We start from the raw sequence: 27,947 nt of genomic DNA on the forward strand, positions 1-27,947 counted from the left end.
AGAGTAAAAAGCACTGCCGTGCCTTGGTTTAATGTCAGTGTAGCTTTGGTGCCAATTCCCCAATCTCTTTACCATCATACTACTTCACCTATAGAAAACCACTGATCAGCCTGGAGTGGCTAGTAGTGCTGTCTCAACTCCCGGTTGCTCTTGGAGTGCACAAGGAAAGGGGTCTGAGGTAGTAATGACATAAGACCAAGAGAAAACGCCAAGAGAGTCAGAAGATTGGGCCAGGCTAATACACAGGTGGTGGTCAGTCAGACTCAGTATTCAAGGGACCAGAGGTAAAAGTGCAGTCAGGAGACACAGTTTTCAGTAGGCCAGAAGCAAGAGAGAGCAATATAGGGATCAAACGGAGATCAAAGTAGGCATTGAGCAAGAAGGATCAGGATAGGGATAGAAGGTTATGAAAAACACCAAAAACTCTTCCAGGTAAGGTAAAGGTCGAACTTCCTTTTGGCTAATGGCGAATTAGGGGATAAAGGACAAGGTTAGGAGGCAGGGCCTGGGGAAGCAGATCTCCTACCTGGGGATGCACCCGCCACCAGTATAATATGTAGAGAGCATGCAAGTAACTGCACAGGGCCAAAAAAAGACCAGGCTGCCACAGATCACATGGCATTCTGGGGAAGAGCAGTTTGGGTAAGTACTATGTAAGTACTAAATCACTATCCCAAAGCCAAAACTCATTTCACAAATGAACTCCAGTGTGGCAAGTAGCAGAGCGAACAGGGGGAGTATATTGTTCCTATTCAAGGTGATCTGTACCTGATACTAAGTGCCAGAATACATTAACTTAGTACCCATGTAGGTGCATAGATCCATAGTTTTGCATTTGCCTGTGTGCATTTAGAACAGGGGTCAGAATAGTTGCTGGGAAAGATCCAAATCAAGGCTTCAACACAAGTAAATATGCATTTATTAGGCTGGTCATAGGGAGCTTAATAAAAGCTAGAGATCTTTTTGATGATGACATTCTATGACATTGAAAGGCTCTTTTGTACTGCAGGAGGGCAGACAGTTTGCTACAGATTATGATGTGTACTACCTCAGCAGCCTAGGGTGCAGATCCAGGCTTTTTTGCACCCCTCCACCCTCTACCTAACCAAAGTGTCTAAGGCAGTCACCTTTTCTCATTGGTGCTTGAATAATATAATGCACAACAAAATTTCGGAGCTAACAAGGTGACCTCCTAAGAAGAATAAGTACAGTTAGGTCCATAAATATTTGAGTTTGAAATTAGCTCCTAACAGAGTCCAACTAAACACTATTGCATAAAGAAATTCCAAATTAACTTAGTGGTATTACAATATTATAAGGGGTTACATTCACCATATGTACCACTGTAATAAATCTCAAATTACCCAACACGTTTCCCGTTTCGCTTCCTCAGGGAATTGCTTGAGATAACAGTAAATGTAAAACCACTATGTAAGCGTGAGAATAAAAACATCTGTCAAGTGTCACCGCAACTGTACCCCAAATTGGGAAATTATGAGTGTACTTGTCCAAAAATATATCAAGAATGGTATGTCGTTAACAGAATCAGTGATCAAAGGATAGGATTTAGGATTAAGAGCTTCAGAGGTATTGGAGAGGAGGTTTGTTCATGAAAACTGTTTGTATTGAGTAATACTGAGAAATGATAAGTATCAAAAAATTTAGTAATCGTTAGTGATTCACTTTAGGTGTACGTATAAAGCAATCAAATATAGGGGATCTGAAGTAGTTCTTGTTAGGAAAAACGTTGGTGGTATATGTGGAGTAAGGCACGGGATGCCGACAGCCAGGCAAAAGGGAAGAGTACCTTACACCACCAACGTTTTTCGTAACAAGAACTACTTCAGATCCCCTATATTTGATTGCTACATACAGTTCGGTCCATAAATATTTGGACAAATACAACTTTTTTCTAATTTGCGTTCTTAACACAATCACTTCATTTCAGGGACTCAAAAGTAAATGGACACTTGACTAAAAAGCTATTTCATGGGCTGGTGTGGCCAATTCCTTCATTATGTCATTATCAATTAAGCAGATAAAAGGCCTGAAGTTGATTTGAGGGTGGCGAAGATTTTGCTGTGAACAGACAACATGCAGTCAAAGGAGCTCTCCATGCAGGTGAAACAAGCCATCCTTTATTTATATTTTATATATATATATATATATATATATATATATACCTATTTAAATAATTAACAGTGCAGATAATGTAATTTCACTGATGATGACGAGCTTAAGTTCCAGGATAATTACTGCTACTTATCACAGTCAAAATGGCTCTTTCTGCCATCTGCTTTGCAGTTTTCATGGCAGAGATATTAACTTTTCACTGTGTGAAATTCATTGCAAGGAGCTTTATTAATGGATACGCTTGGCTTGCTGCTTTCTGTTAGGATGACAGTATCTAATATAAATGTATTATCTTCTGACATATGCAGCACAGCTCCCCGCAATCATTGGCTTCCAAAATACACCAATAAATCTTAATAATGATCATCAAAATACCTCAACCCAGCACAATAAACATTGATTATTTTTATTTGGTATGAATATCATGCCGATTATACCTCACGCTTACATGTCCTTTTTAATGTGCTGTAATCAAGTTAAAATATGATGTGCCAAGTATACGATAAGATAGAAGGAACATAAAAAATAATACGACATAAAAATGTAAAGTTCGTTTTTCTCTATTATTTTTATAATGCGACTACTATTTTAATAATTTACTTTTTTTGCATATAGTATGCACCTAAATCTGCCTACACATATTTATTTTCTTGATCTATAGAGCACTGATCCACAAATCCACATTCTATATCTTCTGTAATCTTATATCTCTGCCATGGTCACTAAGATAAAAATACATTTTCAATTAACCTTTTGCACACTGCTACTGTAATTTTAAATACGTCAAACTATTGCAAAATGGTAAGATTGGTGGTTTGAAATATGGCAAAAAAATCAATTGCATTCTCTTCGTTATTTCTTACTCTTCTTTGTAACACCGCAGATAGTTGCTCATGTCATATTTTAATGGATATAAGTTAAACTGACATTGCTGAAAGACAGCTACAGATAAACATACACAGTACAGGCAAATTAGGTGGAAACCAGTTAATTATCTCTGCCAATGAACCCTCATACATTCAGCTTCATACTATGTGCAATAAAACTGCAAAAATTCAGATGGAGCCAACCTTATCCCCTGACTGGTCCAGAACTATCCAACCCTTTCCTCCACAGCCCTAATATTATTATTAATAATAATAATAATAATAATAATAAACAGGATTTATTTAGCGCCAACATATCACACAGCTCTGTACATTAAATAGGGGTTGCAAATGACAGACAGATACAGAAGGAAGAGAGGACTCTATCTTGACGAGTTTACAATCTAGAACCCTAGTGTCCCTGGCTTGCTTCTTCCCATTCAAACAATTTGAGATTTTTTAATCATTAGCTCAGCAGTACATGTAGGTATTACTGCATCCAAGAAGCTATGTACAGCCTCCTTTCAAGTTAAGTCCTTTGTTAGAACTATTGGTCCTTCTCAAGTCTTCAATGGATAGCCCACAGTCCTGATTCTTGAGCACCTCTTCTTCTTCACTTCAAGAGTATGATCCATACTGGCACAGAGCTCAGTCTGGTAAAGCAAGAGGGCTTAAGCCTACCCAGGCCATTAGGCCCAGCGAGCCACACAGGTTCTGCTCCCAACCATGTCCCACTCCCCATAAAACTGGAATTTAACAGATATTATTCCCTGGAAAAAAGATACACTGGGAATAATGATGTGGGGGTGGGGGAGAGAAAAATGTATCAATTGCCATTAGATATGATTTATACCAAAGAAGATATTATATACAGAATTTTGAAAAGTGATTTATCAGAATCATCTCAAAATTTTTTTCATTCATTTAATACTTTTTTATATTGTGTCTCACACCATTTATATACAATAAGGAACATTTCTAAATAGGATGGCCGATTGTGCCACTGACAGAGCTTATAAAGTGCATGATGATCTCCTTGAGTTTGTTGAATTAAATTAAAGTGAGCCTGCACCCCTGCATCCAATAATGCATTTACATATTCTGGGTATGCAGAAAAAGCATTTTAAAGCAAACCACTCCTGACCTCTGTATCTGTATTCATTATAGAGAAATGTAATTTTCTAAGTTAACAACAGGTATCCATGTCTTCCAAATCCAATGTCTTTCCGTTACACCAAATATGTGGCAGTTTGTAATGTAAACAACCAGCAGGTATTGCTAGGCTGTTGGAAGCCAACTGAAACTAGACTCTAGAGTCTTTTGGATCTCAACTCCAGACCAGAGTCTTTGTTGCGATCCTTGGGAATAAATAACTGCACCTACTGTAGGTCCGCATGTTGTAAAGTTCTTTTACTAGTTGTTAAAAATATGTAACAAGTTTGTTTTTATTCCAAACACACGTGCAATGTAAATAGTTGTAGCTCTTGCTTTCTTATTTGCTTTAAATATAGCTGTAGGAGTTGCATATATGAATTAGATTATGCTGATTTCCAATAGATATTTCTACTTTATTAAATCAAAGGTTTTTGCTTAAGATAGAACTACTTTGTTATCATGTTTCATCTGTAAAAAAATATTGCAGCTGTATAATGAATAATAAATCTGATAGATGTGGATCAGTAGGTATATAGCCATCTGTGCGACTTTTGAAAAATTGCAATGTTTGTACAGGTAGTCTCTGAGTTAAGGACATCCAACATACGGACGACTCCTAGATACGAACAGGGCTTCCCTGCTGTCTCCTGTGCAGCACAAATGCTTGATAGGGGGGAGGGGGGCGGTTTGCATGACTTGCATAAGAAATATTTTGCTCAACACAGCTGAGACTGAGCTCTTCTGCAGCCTCCTGTAACAATTTAATGACCAAGACAAACTCTGCAGTTGTTTCTTTTTGCATATCAAAGCACAGCTTGCTCCAGAAGTTAATGAATGTCTCTGTTCCGACATAAATACAAATTCAACTTAAGAACAAACCTACAGTTCCTATCTCGTATGTAACCCGGGGACTACCTGTATTGAGATAAATGATTGGAAGGTATACTTATGAGGTCAAGCAGCAAATTCAGCAGTAAAATGTAAATTACCATATATATATACTTACATACAATACATAGAGGTGTATTGGGATATTAGATAGTTATTTAGGTACATGTTCAGGAGAAAAAATATTATCCAACATATACAATATACTGTATGTTACATACTTCTGATTGCTCCATTTTCTAAACTTCACTGTATGTTATATTCCACTACCCACATAAATCTGTTTGAAGTATTGTATGTTCTTCATACCTTGTACATCTTGTTACATACTCCTGAATAATCCACTTTGTGCACCATACTATACATGGCATAGTTCTGCATGCTCCACTTTGTACACTGCATTGTATGTGACATACTGAAAACCACAGCACACTCTACCTTGTAATGGAAGTTGCATTCTCCCACTACGTTCACAGCTGCTGTACTTTTAAGGTATATTCTCCTGACGGCACCATTTTACAATGTACTGTATGTTACATACTTCTGATCACACCCATCTGTATGCTGTTCTGTACATCACATATTCCTGACTGATACACTGTATGCTGTGCTGTATGTTATGTACTTCTTTCCCATCCAATTGCACAGTACTTTATGTTCCTTTCTCCTGATCACTCCTCTCACTCTCTGTTGTACTTATTGTAAAATATTCCCGACATCCACTTTCATTTATGCATAGTTTTCTGACCATTTCTCTGACCATTTCACTGTGCACCGTGTTGTATGTTACATACTTGCCCACCATGTACTGTAACCGTGACTGATCCTCTGCATATGATGTAGTTTTGTCTATGTTCCTTACTGTTCATGCTATATTCTTGAATGTACATTACATAGTCTTGGACACTCCCAATTTCTATGACAAATCACAGGACTGCAAAGTGAATTGGGGAGAAAAAGTGATTCATCAAATTATTTTTCAGTATAAAGAGAATGAAGAGTTTGTTCCTACCGTTCTTTTTTACTGAAACCTAACAAGAAATTGGACAATCAGATTTTAAATGTCAACTGGAATGTGTAGAACATGTACTCTATAGGCTTGCTTCTTGTTTGATGGGTGTTCTCTCTTAAATGCGCTTTCATGAGTGCCAAATTTGCACAGACTCATTATAAGGGCAATAGGATGAATAGCAATGGGATTTAGATGCATCTTTTGTATTTTATTCGAATGCCAATCAATGTATTCTGAGATGTATGGCTGAAGAACAAGATGCATTACATACATAAGTATTTATGGGAGAAAATAGGCCTATAAAATAAGTCTAATCATTGATGTCAGAGGAAGTCAGTGTAAGTTAAAATATGCCCCCATTATAGATGTCAGTGGATGTGAAATAAGTTCCATAAATGGTATCAGTAAGAAAAAACTAAGTCCCAATTGTGTCAGTGGGGAAAGATTATACTTTATTGGTGAGGTTAGTGTCAGTACAACGGGCCCCATCATGTGTGTCAAAGGAAGTAGAAACACAGGTCCCATAACTGGTTTTGGTGCCATTAAAAAGAGCATACATGGACTGAAAAATGTGATTTTGAAAACTTTGGGGGTAATCATATTTCACCCATGAATTGTAAACTGATTTTTTTTTTCTTCTGCTTTTTTTTTTCTTTCATAGCTAATTAGGCACTTCACTTAGCAATGCTTGCACTAAAACAGAACTTTGAATTATAAACTTTGAAACCATAACAATGTGAAAAGAAATGTTGAGTCTCAATAAAGATTCAGTTGAACATGACATGCCAATAACTTAAGTTTATTAGTCAGTCAACAATATTACAAATATTTAAAAATTACTTAATATAAATAGTTGGCAGCAAACTATTTCATTACAGAGTTAAATTACCAGTACAACAGACAGACTGGAGATTTAGACACCTGGAAGATAAAAGTAAAATTTGAACTAATAAAAAAAAAAGAAACACAAAAACCAACAAAATAGAAATATGCATGAAAAAAGTCTCTCCTTTTGTTAGCAAAACACTATCCAAAATAACTACAATCATTTACATCAGTACAAAGATTTCTGGATTTTAAAAAATAGTTGCAATGACAAAAGGGGTATTTTTTGACAGTAAAAAATGACACTGTGGATAAAATCTGCAAAATATGCAATGAAAAAAATAAATTTGCATTAAAAAGGTTTACACTGTTTTTATACAAATATTAGAAACAGTATTGCACATCACAACACAGAATCGAGGTTAGTCAGCCTTCCAAAATGTGTTATATTCAAGTTTTTTTTTTTTTTTTAGCATCTTTGAGGAGAGGCTTTGTGCAGCCAGATGCAACAGGGATACAATATCAAGTGTTGTCCATACACAAATATATAAATGCTAAATGTTTCCTTCTTAACAAAAAGTGTGGATTTAAAGTTTTTTTTTCCTCCATAGTCATACACTTGGGCAGCAATATGCACACTGGGGGAACAAAAGTGAAGCTTTAAAAATATAAAAATACAATCAAAATCAACTAGCAATCTTCTACAAAAATAGTAAAATAAATATGATTTATAAAAAATCTAATACAGTGTTCAACAATTAGAAAATAAGAATTTACTACACACAAATACACACACAAAAAGCAGGACTGGAACTGGAGACAGTATCGGCTGCCTCACGCAGAAGTGAAATGACAATAAATATTACTTTCTGCCAATCTTTCCTTTTGAATATTTTCATATTGTATTCCAAGTTATTATTTTTTAATAAATTTAGTAGGAAGGGGTCGTTTCTACTCAACAATTTTAAATAGATTTCTTTTCTTTTTTGAGATGCGCTTCCCAATTTTGTTTAAAATATTGGTAAGTTTTAGTTTTTCTTGGAAATCCAAAATAAAATAATAAGATAATATAACAAAGAATCGAGGTATTGCTAAAGGGATGCCAAGTAAAACAAACATGTGGCAAAACAGCTGACTGTCAAAGATTTCTCTCCAAGATATAAAATATAGTGCATAACAAAGTCAGAATTGTTTTGGGGTTAGGTGAAAAAAGTGAAGGTTGATAAAATACTATTAGTAACACAGACCCAGGGAAAAGGAAACGGAAGGAGGGGGGGGAGACAGAATCAACAAATAAATTAGAAAGAAACACTTTTCAGAATAGCAACAATTTCAAACATTTAAACGTGAACTACAACCACAACAAAAACAGCAAGGTGAGACGAGTCACATATTGTACAGTACAAAAAAAGCACGTTGCTGACAACCAGTAAGAACGTATTTTTCTTTTATCGTACACAGAAGATTGTCCCGTGGGTTTATCAAAAAAAACCCGTTTTTTAATTACTGTTCATTCTGTGTTCAATTGGTAAATTTGTGGAGTGAAAATAGTCAAGTCTATTGGTTTTTGTTTTTTAGACTGAAATATCTGTCGTAGGCTAGTTGCATAACCTCATGGCCAAATGATATTTAATATTTCTTTTTTTAAAGTATTTCAAGACTAAACTATTATTTTTAATGGTTGGCTTTTTAAATAAATACATATTTATTATGTGTATAAAAAAAAGATTTCAAACAAAATGTGCGATCCTTTAGCAGCCTTGCTCCACTAAAAAAAAGTCAAATAAATTATTACAAAGATAAAAAAAAAAATAGAAAAGCTACAAAAAAGTTGTGTGCAGACAAAAAAACAATTTCAACATAGCCACTGTCGTCTTGAAGGTACAGAGCTGTTATGCAACTAGCCGTCTGTGTTATACCATCTCCATTTTGACTTTTAAACTTACTCTAAAGCACAAAAGCAGTTTTTTTGTATTATCATTAATAGCAATATTATTTATACTTACTAGGTTTCAATAAATAGTTGTGTGTTATACATTTGGTGGCAGATTACAAGTGTTTTGGCCATCTTTGGTTTGAAAGAAAGTTTTAAACCAAGTTTAAATTTTTTAAAAATGATTTAAATGGGAAAAAGGGGTAAGCTACGTATTTTTTCAGAGCAATTTCTTATTTAGGTTTTTTTTTTTCTTTTGTTCCAGTTTTTTTTTTTTTTTTTTTTTTGCTACACTACTTCACGTCACGAGAGTCAGAACCACACATCACGATGGGGACTGCACAGGGATTACAATATTACATCTAATCCTTGTAAACTGAAGTCCACTACCGACCAGGACAATAAATGGCTGCACTTACTAATCTAAAACAAATCTTCATATTGTACACATTTAAGGACATTTGTTTTACTTTGAGTCACAAGTCATGCAAATATGCTTTGTTACAAAAAAAAAAAATTGTAATTTTGCTCATGCTACTGTACCTAGTTTCTGCTTTTTGAATTTTTTTTTTACATTTTTTTTTTGGATTTTTTTTTTTTTTTTTTTTGAATTTTTTTTTTACGTTTTTATCTGCAATACCGTATCTGTGATTAGTTAATAATTCTAGTGCATGCATATGGTGTAGACAGGTAGGTAAACATGCATATTTCACATTCTAAAACTATGGCAGTTTTAGCCATATTGTGCTGCCTGCATTTTTCCCACAATGCAGTTTCTGAAAACTTGTCAATCCTGTATAAATAGGTGGCATTACACACAACACCTATATAGCAGCAAAGCTAATACAGCTTATGATTAAAAATGTTTAAAAATAGCTAATAAAAATCAGATTATCTTGAGGTATTATTTCTTGCAAGTCAAAATGGAGAGCGAAAAAATCAACCCTATATTTTTTTAGAAATTAGTATGGTGTGTTAAAAACGTAGGATAAAAAAAAAGATTTTTTTTTAGTAGCAGACATTTTCCATTTTCACTATTAATTGCTACCTTTGGTAAATAACTGGGGCTGATCTTATAAGTTAAAAATCCACATCTAGAAATAAGTGCACACTTCATCCATATAGATAGATATAGATATATAGATATATATATATAGCAGCAGACTGTGTTGCCCCTATGCAGAACATTCTCATATCTAATTTCAGCATTACATATAAAAAGAACTTGGGAAATAAAATATATATAAAAAAAAATTTAACATGAAAATATCACAGAATTAGTAAGCCTGAGATGTGGGGTTGTTTTGTGAAAAACGAGAGGCTTTTAGTGTTTTGGCTGCTGATACAGATGCACGTATAAAGGTTGGGGTAAGGGGCAGAAGAATGCACTTATTCCTTCTGCACGTCAGTATCTTTAAACACAGTAAGCCGCATGCACCCTTCTCTCAGTGAGTGGTGGGGTTAAGCCGAGTTTAATTCCAGCGGAAGTGGATTTGACGGGGCCGATCAGCTCCTTCCTTCACCAGTGGCTTGTGGAATTCACGACCGGCCCGAGAGTGGATGTTTGCCCAGCAGAACTCGCAGTAATACTGCAGGCATGTGACATTGGCACAGAAGAACGGAGCAAATTTCCCACTGCAGCGGGCTCCCTGGCATTCATCGCACATCTGGTCATCCAATACGTATGGCTTCACCTCTACCTGGGAAACAAGATAAAGATATTTACAACATTATTAGTCTGATTGCGTTTTTATTTCTATAGTGGGAGCTCTTTTTTTGGTGTTTTACAGAGCTTAACCATTCAGATCAGTTCTTTTGTCAAGAAAGCTTCCTTGTTATTAACCAGTATTTTTACTGGATCCATTCAAAGTCTAATTAGAAATTAGAACTAGTCTTTTTATATTAGGAATTGTGCATTAAATGGGCCTGATTGAACAAAGCTCCCCATGTCTGAAGAGAATAAACTTTTATTTCTTCGGTCATTTACTAATTGCTATCCTGGACCAGATCCATTCAAGGTTTACTGGATCACCCAGCTTCATCTTTATCTTCTCCAGCCTTGGAGAACTTTAATAAATCCGGCCCATCATGTCTGTGGAAAGATCTTTGTAGGTTTTTGGCCTGTATTTTGGCTAAAAGCAAAGATATTTTATTAGGCTATCCAATAGCCTTCGATTGGGAATAATACTATAAGCACTTACTCGTTTATCAATATCACCATGCTGAAGCTGCACAAATCTTGCACTGATGGCTGCAATGTAGCTCTGTTGATTGGAAAAAGCAACCCGTCCGGCGCCTTTTGGGTATTTTAATTCTGGATCCGTATCAATGCCTGCGTAGCAAACTCCTCCATAAAGACGATCCATAATCATGGCTAGTTCCACTACAGAAAACAAAGAGGAAGGGAAGAATTGCAGGACCATTATTTATAAAATTACCAATAAACAAATGTCTTGTAAATGAAAGTACGAGACCTGCAAAGCTATTGTATTTTTTTTTTCAATAGAAAAATTAGAAAAATACTAATTGTATCATCTACCAATAATCCTTTAGCATATGTAAACTCAGCTATTTTTATTCCTTCACAGAAAACAGAGGCTTTGTAAATCCGGGGTATTGCTCTGGGTATTTGCTCAGTTTTTAATCCATCTTATATCCTTCTGGTAAATCCTGCCGGCAGTTTATTTCAGTCATCACCCCATTTACAATTCTGTTCATCAGTCACAATGGAGAACCATACATTGAAGGATGAAAGCTAAATAACCTGTTTCTCACTGAGTATGATCTAAAGTTAGAAACCAGCACAATCACAGCAGGCAGTAGGTGCAAAACAGGAAAGGAAATTCAAAAGAAACAAAAGTTTCAACAGGCACACATGCAACCAATAAATAACGGGAAAAAGAAGAAACCTCCAAAACAAATATTTGACTTCTGTCTCTTTTCCTTATTTGTAAAGAAAATAATAGAAAGTAGTAAAAGATTATGCTAGATTTTTTAAAAGTCGTTTTCTACAGATAATAAAAAAGACAAATCATCTTCAGTTTACAATCAAACATTTGTTTAGCCTTTAAAGGTGCACTGTTATGAAAGTAACATTGACATGCTGCATTGATCTTTTCCTAGGTCTGAATATCTGCATTTGCAAACAGAATGCCAAATAGATATCGTACCTACTGTTTTAATAAATGTCATTCTCTATAATGGCAAAGGTATAATTAACAGCAACATTTTCTTTAAAAAAAAAAAAAAAAATTACCAGCTCTCAGTGGTCTGGGGACTCCTCCAACGAATATAGTTTTTCTGGGGTCAAGCGGTTGCGACCCATCCATTACAAAGTCACTGTCGCTTAAATTCCAAGGACGAATCTGAACCTAAAGACCAGAGAAAAAAAAAACATTACAAAATTATCAATATACAACATATTCAACAGTTCTCTGCATGGGACCCCCACTTAAAGGATAGCTCCAAAATATAATTGATGCTAGTCCAGTGTCATAGTACAGCATTTCATAAATGCAGTCCAGTGACCTACCATGCTGGATATCTAATTTATTTGGCTGATAAGAACCCTCCTCCACCATAGAAGAGAACATCAAATTCTGTACAGGGATCATTCATTTTTATGGCACTGGAAACAATCATTTATGTTCATTGCCAGGGATTACAACTGAGCCACAGTACAGATCTCATGTTAATCTGTCATTGCTCCTGCAAAGTGTTAGCTGTGTGGGAAAATCTTTACTCATTCCAATGAAGAGTACATCTACTGCTGGGGCACAAAATAGTTTGCCTCGCTATAGCAATAAATGACAAATTTCTGTAAATATATATATTTATATATATACATAAAAAGGCTGCCCAGCAGACAAATTCTGCCAGGAGAGAGGATAGGTGAGTTTAAGACTTTGGGGGTTGAAAAATACTACTAACAAGGATAACGGTGTTAAGAATATGTGTATCCAATAATGTAGTGTGCCTGGCTTTCATCTCATTTTATTACTTGTGGGCCATTGACATGAAATAAGCTTGATAGCCTGTAACTTGCAATTTCAGTATAGATATAGTACAGATTAGCATATATCAGTCAAGAAAAGACCAGCAGGCAAATTTGTAAATGTGTAGGGTAGGATTAAAACTCCTGAAAGGATTTTGTCACTCACTGTGACATTGCACCTAAAAAGTAGTGAGAAAATATAAATCAGGGACACAGAATAAAATAAAAAGCCAAGAAGATGCTTTAGTTTTTGCTTTATATATCGGCCTGATATACAAATAGCATTTCTTCAATACACCCCTACTGCACTAAGGGAATGCATTGAAGAAAATATGACTGGTGTTAGTGAGTAATTTCCATAAGTAACCTGTGTCTACTTACAGGTTTGTCTTTGATGGTTGGGCTAGAAACACACAGATAGAGTTTAGAGTCTTCTTCGATGCAGGCTTCAATCAGAGCCTGAACTGAGCTTTCCTCTTGAAAAAGAAGAAATGCATAACCTATAACAGAGGAGGAAAAAGATAAAATATTAGGTAAAAATGTAATGAACCAATCAAACAGAACAACAAGAATTACTTATGCAGCAAACACAAATTTAGATGATAAAGTAAATACGTATGGGGTGGGTTGATCATCTCCATAAAGTCCAAACTATTCAGCGTTCAGATCAGTCCCTGCACAAAGCTTACACTGTCCCTTCTAGTCAACATATACCAACATCTAAAATACACTGGAGTGTGATAGTACATCTCAAGATCTCTAAAATAAAGACCCTCAGTGATGTGTAGGACATGTTATCTGCTTTAGCTGCTTTCAATACTTTTTACGTTAAAATCTGTTACCGAAGTGCAGCCCATGGCTCTCCTTAAGCAGCACTGCAATAGAGACATCGCCATCTCTGCCCCATAGCAATACCAGGATCTGCCTATAAAATGTTAGACCAGGGGTGTCCAAACTTTTTGCATTGAGAGCTAGATTTAGTGAGACGAAAATGTGTGGGGGCCCACCATTCAGCACATACTCAGGGTTAGTGTGGGCGTGGTCTTCGCAGGTCCCGCACAGCACAAGACCACTAGGGTGACGTGCGGGATCCCCTGTGCATGGAGTCCGGTGTTAGTGCGGGCTCTGCGCAGAGAACGTTCTTGGAATCAGAGTGAGCGTGGTCTGCGCGGATCCTGCACTGCACACGCCCACTATAATGACATAGGGGATCCTCTGTGCACACGAATAGTCCCGTCCTGCCGATTATGCCCGCTGAGTAGCGGCCGATAACTGCAATGTGGTTGATCAACTCTAATGAAATAAAAAATAGATTTTTTTGTATGCATATATTTTATACTGTGGTCAACAGTTCTGGCGGACCGCATATTATTGTTTTTTTGACAGAGGCTGCAGGTCGGTGGAAATCTGAACACAAGCCGCAATTGGCCCCCAGGCCGGACTTTGGACATTCCTGGCTTAGACAGAGTATGTACTAATGTAGGCTGTGAGCATGGAGAATTTATAGCAGTGGATATACCTTGAGAGGGCACTAAGCAGTACCACTGTGATGACCCTTAATCCAGATTAGGACCTTTGAGTTGTGTTATCATATACATTATATACCACATCAATGTGCATTGTGTTAGGATAGCACATTCATTTTGAGACCTCTCAGCAGAACACAATAGTTCTGAACAAGTCTGCACCTTTATACATTAAAGTTAAGTTTTAAATGCTTCTGAGAATATTTATATACTGACAGCTGCATTTGATCTGAAACTGACCTACACTTGACCTGCTTCATGTTTGAAATGCAAAACCTGTTTAGGGAGAGCAAAAGCCTATTAACACATGCTATTAAATGGTAAGTAAATTCTTGTTGGCATTGGTGAGCTTTTGATACATTCCGCAAGCATGCAGAGCATAGTTGCTGAATATAGCACACACAAACCTTTTTGTAGGTGCCCTGCAATGATGACAAGAGCAGGAACCTGTCACTACTGCATCCCCAGAAGCCGCCATCCTTAACGCTAACTTCATGGGGGTCTTTTGGGTCTACAGCAATCCTCTTCTGACAGTGGACAGCCACTGATTGCAGAAGTTACATTGTCAGGCTCTACACTACATGATGCATGCACCAAGCAGTATAGGCAAAAAAACAAAGGGCCAGGAAACAGTTTGCATGTCAATTTTGCCTAAAACCTTTGTCTACTGGTGACGCTTGTTTTTATGGGGGTTCAGTTCTGCTTTATTCTGGCTTTGCTCAACTGTGGTCAATACCACAGAAACATGAAAGTTACCCACAGGAAGACATTTGATTGCCGCTGTACATTTTCCAATACAGGTTCGAAAACAGGCCAACTCATTGGGTACTATGGTCATCATTGAGTTTTTTTTAAACTGCAGGTACTTTTTAAAAAAAAAAAAAAAAAACAACCATGTATTTTGGCACAGAACTGTAACACATCTAGTGTAAGTCACCGATAAACAAAACTAATAAATATTATCAGTTGTCCCACTGGAAAAGAAGGGGTTTCAGTGTTGTTTGCAGCACATACAGCTAAATATTTATTCTGCTGACAGCTCTACAGAGTCTGCAGCCTGCGGCCACATGGACCAGTTATTTTTACCTAAGAGCTCAAAATAATCATTAAGCCGACTGACTGCAGGTTTGTGCCGATTATTCAAATACTGTCACATAACCACACCAACTGGCATTTCCTGGATGCAAAACACTAGATCACTTTCCAGGATGAAAGCAGGGCTCTGGTGTTTGCTACTAGGATCTAAACTCAGCAAACTATCCTGGATCGATGACTAGTCAAATGCTATGTTTAAAAAAAAAAAACACAATGACGTTTAAAAAGGAATTTAATTATATAAATTTGCATTTGGACTTTGAATTGTTCAACTGGCTTTGCTCACTAAAATTGCAAAATATACACACACACACACCAAAACCCCCAAATCTTCTAGAGGATTCACACCAATTTCATTCCTGCACCTTACCTTTTGGTGGAAAGTAAGATTTGCTTTCTGCTTTGTGGGGCCAGTCTACCACCAGAGGGCCAAAGCGACGGAAACTAGCAGTGATCTCGTCTGAACAAACACAGATGGGGAGAAAAAAAAGGCTTTTGTTATTTCAGATCCAGCTATTGAAAGTAACAAGGCTTTCATTGTAGAAACTGCAGGTGGTGACAAGGATGCAGGCATCTTTCACTTAGCAAAAGGGCCACTACATCCTACAAACTTTCAAAAGCTTCAGACACCTTTACTTTATTTGCCTAAACTTTCCAAAAATTGCTTTAAATCTTCAGTTTTTATAGCATATTGTACTCCAACATAAAAAGGTTACATTTAAGCTGCCTCAAGAATACAAGACAGTAATGGGCGCAGCTAGATGTTATCATTAGTATAACTGTCAGCGGTGCACAAAATATTATCAGAGCTCAGTAACAAAATAGTCAAAATACAACAATTGTATCTGTGCCCCAGGTATGGACATTAAACAGTAAAAGGGCGTTAAAGATCACAAGAGTCAGGTTTCAGTCTTTCCACTATTCAAACAGATTATTGGCACCTGTCTTTCTGTGTTTCAATTAGAAGACAGGCAAGCAGCCAATATTCTGATTCAAAATATTTATTTTAATGTTGTGTGTGAAGATGAATTTCACCATAATGCCTATAGCTGTGTGTTTGTTTAAAAGCACTTTTACTGCTTGTTCAGTATATGTAAATACCTAAATGTCCATTCTAAACTCCCGTCCCAATTTCATGGCAGGATTTATTTTAACAAAGTTAATGGTCCAGCTAGGTACTACCTTTACTCTCATGGAAAATATAGCAGCCTATGACCATACTGTTCAGCACTGGTACAAAGGGAATCCAAGATTTAAATGTCTTTATTTGTGTAAGACAGGCAGATCTGCAAATGTGTTTTACATTCAATGCCATCTGCTTCTGCTGTCACGGTATGATCATATAGTACAATGGTTTTCTATCACAAATGCAGTATTTCATTGGTCAGACAGCAGTCTGTTCAGTAATGAGAGAAATGGGGGTGTTGTTAATAAGAGGTATGTGGAATATGGAGGCACTTTCATGGTTTTCTATGTTAAACTAGCAATTTTGAAGCAGCAACTAATACCTCTGTTTTTCTCTACAATTTGAACCTGTAAATGGGGGGGGGGTTCTGTATCGGTCTACACTTCTCTTCAATGCAGCCACAATTCACTGATGTGCCATGATTATTAAGAGCTACATTAGATAACATTAGTAGCTACTAAAGCTGGCAATTCCATCTCCAACTTCAAAAGTTGCAAAAGGTCAATCACTTAGCAGCTTAGCCACAAATTGTTTACAGTTTCTGCAACACAAAATGTTCATAACTGGAATTATTTTTTTCCTAGCAACAAGGATAGAACAAGTAGAACATTTCTGTAGCTGCTATAAAATCTTTACTGTACAATGAACCTTTGAAATTCTCCTATATGTCAAATTTGCAGATAAAGAGAAGCAAACAAATTTTGGATGCATGTTCATATCAATATTATTTATAAATAATATGCTAGGCCATCTAAATATGACCCTTTGCATCATATTACGCTGCACTAGCATCATATTCCGCCAGTTGACTCACCTTCATCTATATCTGGTGGAAGGCCACCGACAAATACTTTTCTTGAGAAACGTTCAATTCTTTCCCCATTCTGATGTCCAGAATAGCAGTTTGGTGAATTCAGAACACCAACTTGGTCATTATGGCCATCATCAAGCAAGCTGTCATCGATCGGGAACAGGGAGGAACGACCTGACGAAAACAAAATAAAAATAAAAGACTGCTGTCAAAAAAAAAAAATTAATAATAAATGGTTTTATTATACCTATCCAATTTAGAATTGGCATACAATGTTAAGATTTGGATCACCCCTTTATACACAATAATGTACATAAAGGTATAGCCAGTTCAGGTGAACAGGCACATATATATAAAACTAGCTAGACAGCAAGATTAGTAGTGCAAGAAGCCCTAGTGTACAATAAAATGTACAATATTTCTGATTTCAAGGGTGAACATGTAACATGAAAATGTACACAGGCTATGCTAAACACGCCAATGGACAAAACAAGGTACATGGGTAAATTCAGTGTAGCCTGGGGGTTCCTGGAGTTACTATATAATTTGTAGGCCAATCTTGTAGATCTGAAAGATGCATGTAATATGGTCCTAGTTACAGCAAAGGTAATACATGCACTATGTCTAAAATGATGCTCCCTGACCAAAAATAATCATTCTTTTCATCATCTCAGCTATATTTTTATTTAACTGCCAGTTTAGTTAAGTCATTTGTCACTACTGAAGTCTAACCATGCACAGTCTAAATTTTTCACCAACTGTACAACGTTGAACAGACTTAAGCTGCACACAGATACTTGATAATCTTACATATATGAAAAGGTCTCCCAATGTTATTTAGCTGTCTGATGTGGAAAATCGCTACACAAACGTCTGGGGTCAACCATTGCAATGGGGAAAGACGCAGTGGGAGGGCCTCCTGCTTGTCCTCTCCTCTCCAAAGAACTGAACAGTGCTGTGTGTATTACGTTCATTTGTTCTACTGTCAGAATCCATGAAATGTCAACTTTCAAAACAGAGGTTTAAAATGAAGATAGCAAAAGGGAAAAAAATGTTTGCTGCTTTATTTGGCTCTGACTGTGCACACAGCTGATATAATAGGGAGGAACAGTAAGAACCAAGTTCTCCAGACCGTATGCATCCAGGAGCAGCTGCCCCCCTGCATTCCATGCAGTTATGTCAGGCATGTGTGAAAATCTTGCAAGTGATACACAGTGCATTTGCCAGACAGAAAAAAAGGAGCAATGCAGTATATGTGAGTAAAGAAATCCAATAAAAGCAACACAAGGTTCAGGTTTCATCCAGGAGTCAGGTCTATGAGTAGATCTATTATGCAGTGGCGGACCAAGGTAATGAGCAATGGATTTCTAAATAAGTAAAGGAATGTTTAGCAACAACTGCTTGGATCTAAAGAAGGTTTAACTGCACCCAGTCTGCAACAACACAAGTTTAAAATAAGGCATTCCAGAGGACTCTCTTATTAGCAACCAGAGGATTTCACACATCAGTAAGGCATGTAGGTAGGCAAACAATGCCATATTAATAAAATTCTGGGGAATTTCCATGTCAACATATTCAACTATGAGTTACATTTATAAAAGTAGTTAGGCTATGTACACACGTCAGATGATTCTCCACCGATAATCGGCTCAGGGCTGATATCGGACGAGAATCTGGTGGGTGTACAGCGCCCGTCGCCTATTGTTCTGTAGGCCGTCCTGGTGGATCCACAGACAACGAACGATCGCAATGAAAGAGAAGGGGAGAGAGTGCAGCAGGGTGCCGCTCCGTAGTTCTTCCCCCCTCCCCTTTCCATAGAGTAGAACGGTGCTGTATGTACAGCACTATTTCATGCTTCATGCAGTCTTTGGAAAGGATCTTTTACTGCACAATTATTGCACCTGTGTACGTACTCTTAAGCTACTGCTCGAAACGAACGACTAACGACTGTTCCTCTGATAATCATTATCAAAATAGTGCACAATGACGCCGATAAATGAGGATTGTCGCTGGAAACGAACGACCATCCCAGCGGATCTGATTAGGCGACTATCGTTTGCTATTTATTCCTTTACAGGTCACTTCCTGCATCGTTCAGACGATCGTATGTAGCGTGTGTACATTATTGGTGGATTATATTTGAGCTATCTTATCGTTACACCATGAACAGAATTGTGCACAATACAATCGTTTAAAAAATAATTGTGCATAATCGTTAGTCGTTCGTTTTCTAACAACAATTATTGCACGTGTGTACCTAGCCTTAGTTATGGCAAATATGCCAAGGTATTTAAAAAAGTTTACAAAAAAAAAATCACTCTGTACAATTAGATATTTCAAAGACAGAAAGCCACAAGGGGTTCTATTTTTTTTTATTTATAAGCAGCACTGAGCAATGCGATACACATCATTCCTCAACAAAAAGTTAATGAACCATTTAACAAAATGCTTCACCAGAACCCAGTTTTAAAGCTTTCAATTACGTTTCACCTGAATTCTTTATTATAATAAATCAAGAGGAACACTTACTACATAGAAGGCAATAAATCACAGCTTCCAAGTGGCTTGGTGGGGTGTTGAAGTAGTCAGCATTCTAATAAATGCCAAGATATAATTTTAACAAGATATTAAATACAATCAGATTGTTGAGTGGGACTTTGAACTGTTTGATTAAAAGGCGAAAATATGCTTTGGTAAACAACAACAACAAAGTCTTTTCTTTGAGGACTTGCCAACAAGCATATCCCTTGTCAATATCCACATCCTCAAAGGAAACCCTTTCTTATTGAAGCACTGGCCTTTGGGGAATAAACAGCCATTGTATTACCAGGCTGAAGGTTAGATGAGCCACTAGGAAAAAGGCTGATCTCCAGTCATAGTAGACGTCTTCTGATAAACTATTCTTCCAATATATTAACGTGAGAATAGTTTAAAAGTGTGCAGAATAAAAAGAACAAATATGCCTAAAGCACCGACAGCATGTGCATAGCGCAGAGACAGACTTCTCTTTAAAGGGCATCTTAAGTTCCACTTTTAAAACTTCTCAAGTAGGTTATTATTGCAAAAAGGGTCAGGCCATGTCCAATCTTAAATAAGCTCTTTTTAAACAAATACCCGCCAATCCCAGCTTCCCCCGTCGAGAATGAATTAACACCCACCAGCTCCGCCAATTGGGATGGGAGAAGATTGTATTCAGGAACAGAAGGAAGATGATGGTAGCGCCTTGCCCCAAAAGGGAAGTGATGAGTGTAATGCTTTAAGGCTGCCTTTAGTAAAAAAAAATCAGCACCACCATTGGAAAACTACTTGCCTGGTTGTTTTATTTGAAACCCTTTTAAGTCAGTGTCTTGCAACAAGCATGCAGATTAGAATGTCAGACACGGTTTTAATAGAAAAAAAGCCTCATTGAACAGAAGAGGACCAATGGCAGTGTTTAGGGAAGACATTCATTAGCTTATTAAAACATTCTCTAGGCGAGCTCCCATGGTGAAACCCACCAAACTCAATGACCTTCATCCATTCATCACCTTACAAAGCAGGCACACTGACAAGGTGGCAGTCAACTTTCACCTGTTGTGTAGAAACTTTCTACAGAAACAGATTTTGGTACATTTGCTTAAATGGAAAATACCTGTATATCTGGAACTAGATGCATCTCTCTTTTACATAAAATAAATTGTAAACCTAAAGTATTCCAATAGCCAGAGCTGACATAATGTAAGAGAAGAATTTGAAGAGTTTGACACATCTGAATCTAGAACAAGTATTTTATGTAGCCATTTGTTGGGCAGCTTTAGCTGCAGACAGGTGGAGTTAGAATTTCACAGATCCCCGACCCCACAATGTACACTCTTACTATAAGCAACTAACCAGCTGCACTGAGGCTGCTGAACAAGAATGTCTTCCCAAGCAAATGCCTAATGCCAGAAAAACATGTTCTTCTAAATTTACAACCCAGAAGGTGTTGTAAGCACACAGACTGCAAGTGCAGACTGGAATAGCGATCCCACAATAGCAAGACATCAGACGTTGTGGTTTCTGTGGTACGTTGAACTGTTATACAGAAGGGGATGAGGCCTTTCTATGAACTGCTGCTGAGGACATCTAGATAAATGTTGCCAAGGAAAGTTAATGTCATCATTATCTTGTTGTGCAATGACAGAATTAGACTTGGCTTATTGTGTAAGTAAATGTGCAAAGTGCAGGAAACCCTTAAAGTGGATCCAGACTTTAAACAAAAAATGCTGAAGGGTTATTAACTGTTTCTGGTTCTTATTACTCTCTATCTGAAACTTTGCTGTGGGTTACAATTTTTTACTCTGTATCATCAATAATTGGCCAAACAGTTCTTGGTTGTTTTTTTTGCAACAGAATAAAAACCAATACTTTTTGCTTTTTATGCAAACTTCCGTCAACAGTGCCACTATTTTTTTTTTTTTTGAGCAGTGTAATACCTATGCTGATTTTCAGAATATTGCAGCAACATTATTTTGTGGATATTGTAAGTATTTCCTAATATTTAATGTTTGAAATTTGGAGCATCAAATTATTGCAAAAGTGTGGAAGCTGTCATTGGCGGCCTTGCCTTTTAGGACGCATGGTCTGGAAGTGTCATCTGAAATAATAACCATTCTTTATCTGATATACTAAGCATTCTTTAGGAAGACACACAATATAGTAAAAAGGGGGCAATGGTGACAGTGTTGGAGTGTGCAGAGACATCAACAAAATAACCTTACCTATACCTAACCTGAGCTTTCTTTCAAAAAACATTCGGCTATGAGCTCTCTCCGTAGAGTTGGATACGCTATGGATAGATGCTATGTAATGAAATGGAATTCATTCTGTCCCAAGTCACAATATTATAAAAACTAAATATTTACTACTAAAAATATCTACAGCCTCACTATTCGATATGATGTTTTCATCATGGCACATATGTACATGTACATATCAACAAGGATGGATTTATGAAACATTTATAAATAATAAAAACAACATTGTAGGGTCATACAGGTATTTAGGATGAAACAAAATCAATCATAATCAAATGTGCAAGGATTGGATTTAATCAAACATTCTATTAGTAATAAATCTGTGTATTAATAATACAAGCAAATGATTTACAGAATTTGTGCCTAGTGAATTTTGATTGAGGTAAGGGAGGGTACAAAGTGGAATTGATTGGGTGGAACAATTGTTAATTCAGCTTTAGTAAGAAATAGATAAATAGATTACCTCGTCTTCTCCCATAACTCCTCGCTGCATGTAAACAAAGGACAAAATTGTCAATGTTTCGTTAATTTACGTATCTTATTAAACCATATGTGCCAACTCTAAAATGGTATTGTGGAAACTAAAATGCCCACCAGATATGCACTGGATGACTTCCAACATTTTTATATTGCATACAGCTCAGTAAAAAAAAACAAAAAAAAAAAAACAGTAAGGGCTCATGAAATTGAATAGTTTGCATTGTTTATAAAGATGCAAAATTTATATTGCTTTTAAAGGGTCAGCCGGACATTTTATTTTGTGGTAAACCTAGAGCAACTCAAATACCAAGATCTTTCTGCTTGATGGAGACCTGCACTTTGCCTTTGCAGGATCATATAACAGGTTCACTTGAATGCCCCACTTTATGGGGCAGAATTAAAAAAGCTCTCCAAGGCTATAGAGGATATGCTTTCATCAGTGAAGCTGGGTGATCCAGCAAACCTGGAATGGATTTGGTTCAGGATTGAAAACATTTGTAAATTAATTTTTAAGAAATTCATTCTAGGTTTGCAGAATCACCCAGCGTCACTGTGAAAAGTGTATACTCTCCAGCTTTGGAGAGCTTTAATAAATCAGGCCTTAAATACTCATATTTTTACCTGCCATAAGTGAAGAGAAATACACAGTACTCCTAAATTTACAGTAAATAAAATCAACTTTGCTCAAGCTTCAACTAGATTGCACCTGAGCTTACGTTACCCAGCACTCCTTCACTTGCTCTAAAAAGATGAATGGCGTAGAGAAAAGACATGTAAGTATGTACTGCTGAGACAAGCGACATTAGTTTGAACTTTTTGTTTTGCCTTGAATGGCCAAAGCACAGATTCAAGATCCCAGGACCACCCAATGCAATTTTTCTAAAGAAGCCAGTTGGAACAGATATGTAGATTGCCATTGCTGCCTCTTTTCCTTAAAATGTAAGCTTACTGCCTTTTAAGCTGATGCCTTAGCTTCAGTGCCTTGAATTGCTAATCGGCAACAGGTATCGGGATAAAAATTCTGTTTTTTGTGGCATGCTAGCTTGGAATAAGTACCTAATAAATTGTCCGCCTGGGCACTGCCATGGAAGCAGAAGGTATGGTATTATTCCGTAGATCTGATTTGGCTCATCTGCATTGGGGACCCAGTAATAAAGTATTTTCACATGACTCCTAACTTCCTAACTTTACCCTAAACCTGACCATCACCCAAACCATTCAAAAATGTAAAAAAAAACAAAAACCGGATGCATACAAATAATTCCCAGCCCCTAACCATTGATAAAATTGAATCTAACTGCCTGAACTTAACCTATCCCCCCTAGTACACTAAACATTATTCTTTCAGGCCATGCAAACAAAACTACCTTCTCCTATACATACCCCCTCATCCGCCCCAAAAACCATTGATTCTTTTATTCTCTTTACAGTACAACAAAGCAGCAAAAACAGAAAATGCCCAACAGTGGAGTTTAGATCTAGTACTCCACCACCCTCAGGTACCCAGGAGATCTAAAACACGTTACAGCCAGCCAGCATAAAGCAAATACAGTATAAGAGAAGTTCCTTTGCTGGGGTTTACATCCCATAGGTGGATTGTCTCTTTAAAGTATTGTTGCCAGTAGTACGTTCCCTTAAAAACACCTTTGCTTGGCAGGGCACAAAGTTTTCCATGATCTACACAAACTACTGACGAGTAGAGTACACAGAAAGTTTGCTGGAAGATTTTAGATTTTCCTATAAACAACATTCAAGACTTCTGCCATAGGTAAATCTAAAATAATACATTTTATAAGGATATATACACAATATTCTGATTAGCCTGTAGTGAATTCTAAGATGTAACACCTATGAACCATGTTTTATTGTATTGTATTGTGTATAGTTTATAATAATATGTAAGGACACATGGTCACATAACTAACAAAATAATTGTGTACTAATTATACTTTTTCTCTCAAAGTAAATCATTGGATCAAGCTCAGGCCCCCAGTTATTCAATGAACAAACGATGGGTGGCTTATCCTGTAAACACCATTATCTTAGCAATTATGTTGATTCCACTGCCTAACATGAAGCATAATATCCTACAATTTCTTATGGCAAAGTACATATGAAGAGTACTTAAACAAAACCAGGGGGAAAAAAAAGGAAAGCCAAATCAACAATAACTTTCAGGTAGTCTTTAAATTAATGACAAAGGTTTTGCTTCCTGGTATATAAAATAAGTATTATTTTTTAAGGAAGGAGTAGGCGTACAGCAACACGTTTCTGTAACATACCACACATCACATGCATTGTTAATGACTGGGGAAAAAAAAAACGTAGGAAACCACAATGTGGTAAAATGTGCCAAAATGCATCTTTCATACAGGTCACAAGAATGACCTCCATCATTGGGGGGGAAAAAAAAAAAAAAAAGACATGTTCTTTGTCAATATTCAAATAAATAATGCATTTGTGCTACGAAAAATAGGGGGGAAATTAAAGCCTTGTAATACGTTGGAAGCAAATCTGTGTTATGACAAAATATCCAAAATACTTTATGATGCCAACACCTCCAAAATATAGATCCATTCTGGAATTTTGGTTGGAGCCAAGTATGATAGGAGCCAAGTAAAGATATTATAATGATAAAAGTTTTTAGAACCTGTTACAAAAATACATGAATAAAGAGTTTTGCAGCTTGCAAAGCTTATAGTATAGTAAAGTAATATCCTATTACTTGCAAATTAGCTGATAGAATTTTTTTTTCCCTTTGCTAAAACGAGTAACGTGTATAATTTATTGGGTGTCCACATAAAAGGCAGTGTTCCTGCAAATTAGAAAAACAGGGAGGGGATCACATGGGAAGTCACAGACAAGTGAATAGATTGTTCTAATAAACAGGAGACACCTCCCTTACAGTCACATGCTGGTCATAAAACAGTGGGTAGAATTAGCCAAGCTATTTATTTTTAGAAATAATTTGTCTTTCTGCAATAATATTTCCTGCAGGGCTTGTAAGCCGGGCGGAAATCACATTATAACAATCCCTAAAATAGCCAAATGTGTCTCCACCTTTCATACTTACCACTTTCCTTTCCAATGGAGTCAAAACAAAACTTGGCTCCTTGATTATAAGATTATTAGCACCACCATTACCACAATACAGGCAAAAAGTATTTGGGTCTGATGTATTAAAGCTCTTCAAGGCTGGAGAGAATTCACCTTCATCAGTAATGCTGGGTGATCCAGCAAACCTGAATTGGATATGGTCCAGGATTTAAAATAATTGCTAGCAAATAGCAAATGGCCTGGAAGAAATCTATTCCAGGTTTGCTGTATCACCCAGCTTCACTAATGAAAGTGTATCCTCTCCAGCCTTTGAGAGCTTTAATAAATAAGGCTCATTGTATCTACGGGTCAATGCAACATACTGCATGTGCATCTTGAATGTCAACAAGTTGATACCTACCGGTAAATATTAAGATTGTATACTGTGCACTATATGCACTGACTGCTAATGATATGTACGTTATGAACAAAATGAAAAATGAGAAATGTGACCGTGGGTGAAACTCCAGGCCAGTGTTCTCCCCAGCCCCTTTTAGCCAGGCCCACTACCCAGCACTTTTCAGAAACAACCCGGCTGTTTTTGGGTGGTTACTAAAGAGTTGGGTCACAATACAGGGGCTGCCACCCGCCTACAATTTCTTCCCACCCAGCTTGAAAAAAATTCAGGGTTGAACACTGTACGCTGCTTTTTCTATATTTAAAAAAATGGTTTGCAGCTCAAACTTCAATTTGCACAGCTAAATGAGTCATGAACAACACATTCCCACTTTAATGAGTTCACATAAGGTATACAGAGACATTTAAATAGAATATCACTTCATCTGCAAACTTTCTTAAAAAAACAAAAAAACAAAATGCTTCAGAACATAATGTAAAAAAAGAAAAGAATAAAGCAATTTAAAGACTGCTATTTCAGCTAGTGAAGAAGCTGTATTCATCAGAACACCTATGTAAACACATTAGCCTCCAAGCCTTGTGCAATATTTTTATGTTGTGTGATGCAGAATCACAGGGATTAGGCAAGATGTATGAGGAAATAAACTGCATTAGAGTACCACTTACAAAGCTTTGATGTTTCACACATTTAGAAAGATTCGGATTCATAAGCCTTTAGCAGCCCACATCTGTGTAGGCTGCAGGACAAGAAATTCATGGTTCACATTTCCATATTACAATGATTTGTAAAGGTTTCTAGTCTTGGATGAAAACTTCTTTCTAAAGGCGGAATGATTTCAAAATGTTCAAAATGGAATACCAAAATAAAGGCTGCGTACACACAAGCAATAATTGTCGTTGGAAAGGATCTTTTACTATCTTTTCCAATGACAAAAGACATGCATGAGCGTTGTACATATAGTGCCGTTCCACTCTATGGAGAGGGAGGAATGACGGAGCGGGACCCTGCTGCTCTCTCTCCCCTTTACTTTCATTATGATGGTTTGTCGTCTGTGAAGGTTGAAGAAATGCTACTACCCAAACTAGCCAATTTCCTGTATCCAATATCTAGAATGTGATCTGTGCCTATCTTGGATCATTGTTTAGTTGAAGTATGCCATGCCTGTGTCTGTCCACACAACCATGACTTCCTGATAAAAAGGAATGGTCATCTGTAACTCCTAACTTTGAATTATTCTAGGAGCTTTAGACTATTGAGCATCATATAATGAAGAGATCCCATAAAACAACCTTTGCTTGTGCTTCCATGAATGTGTAATTTTGTTAACCAGGGTTAAGTTATATGGTCACTTTACACACAAACAGCGTGCGGTAACGTCCCCCTTTACAACTATAAATAACACCATTGAGTCTGAGAGGTTCCTTTGTATCCAGGAAAAATAAATCCTGATGTCAGCCAGTCTAGAAGAAATATCTGTTCTGACCTGCAGTGTTGAACCAGCCCATTAGGCAGTAGATGTGCTGCAGGCAATACTGCAGTAAGGATATTTGCATGAAAATTGCCTAGACTCAATTGTGCCCTCAATTATAGAATGCCGTTTGCTTTCACAACAGAAGCCCACATCCCCTTGTAGGTGAAATATGTCAAGGCTGATACTTGGAGAGCGGGCCAGGAAAGGTTTATAATCCCTCTCAGCCCCAGAGGCCTGTTGGCTCGCTGAGTCTGTTAAACAACTGGAGTCTAATTGGGGATTTCACACTGGATCTGGAAAGAGATTTTCAAGAGGAGAGACAAACTCACATTGCCTTTACATC

The 27,947-nt window shown here is 37.0% G+C and overlaps 1 protein-coding gene across 4 annotated transcripts in view; it reads right to left on the reverse strand.

Moving 5' to 3' along the window:
* Window positions 1-9,806: 9,806 nt before the first annotated feature.
* The window catches only part of CPEB2 (cytoplasmic polyadenylation element binding protein 2), a 60,746-nt gene continuing 42,605 nt past the window's right edge, over window positions 9,807-27,947 (reverse strand). For 2 of the 4 annotated variants that reach the window (XM_072406425.1, XM_072406423.1), the window contains exons 5-11: window positions 22,663-22,686; window positions 17,428-17,598; window positions 15,798-15,887; window positions 13,188-13,306; window positions 12,069-12,183; window positions 11,014-11,195; window positions 9,807-10,512 (exon numbers count right to left, since the gene is read on the reverse strand). In XM_072406425.1, the coding sequence (XP_072262526.1) occupies window positions 10,285-10,512; window positions 11,014-11,195; window positions 12,069-12,183; window positions 13,188-13,306; window positions 15,798-15,887; window positions 17,428-17,598; window positions 22,663-22,686 (929 nt within the window). In that variant the 3' untranslated portion in view covers window positions 9,807-10,284. The remainder of the gene's footprint in view (window positions 10,513-11,013; window positions 11,196-12,068; window positions 12,184-13,187; window positions 13,307-15,797; window positions 15,888-17,427; window positions 17,599-22,662; window positions 22,687-27,947) is intronic. The other 2 variants (XM_072406427.1, XM_072406426.1) reach the window with 1 other exon arrangement.

Source organism: Pyxicephalus adspersus, chromosome 3 (assembly GCF_032062135.1).
Source record: "Pyxicephalus adspersus chromosome 3, UCB_Pads_2.0, whole genome shotgun sequence".
NCBI classification, from domain to species: Eukaryota; Metazoa; Chordata; class Amphibia; order Anura; family Pyxicephalidae; genus Pyxicephalus; species Pyxicephalus adspersus.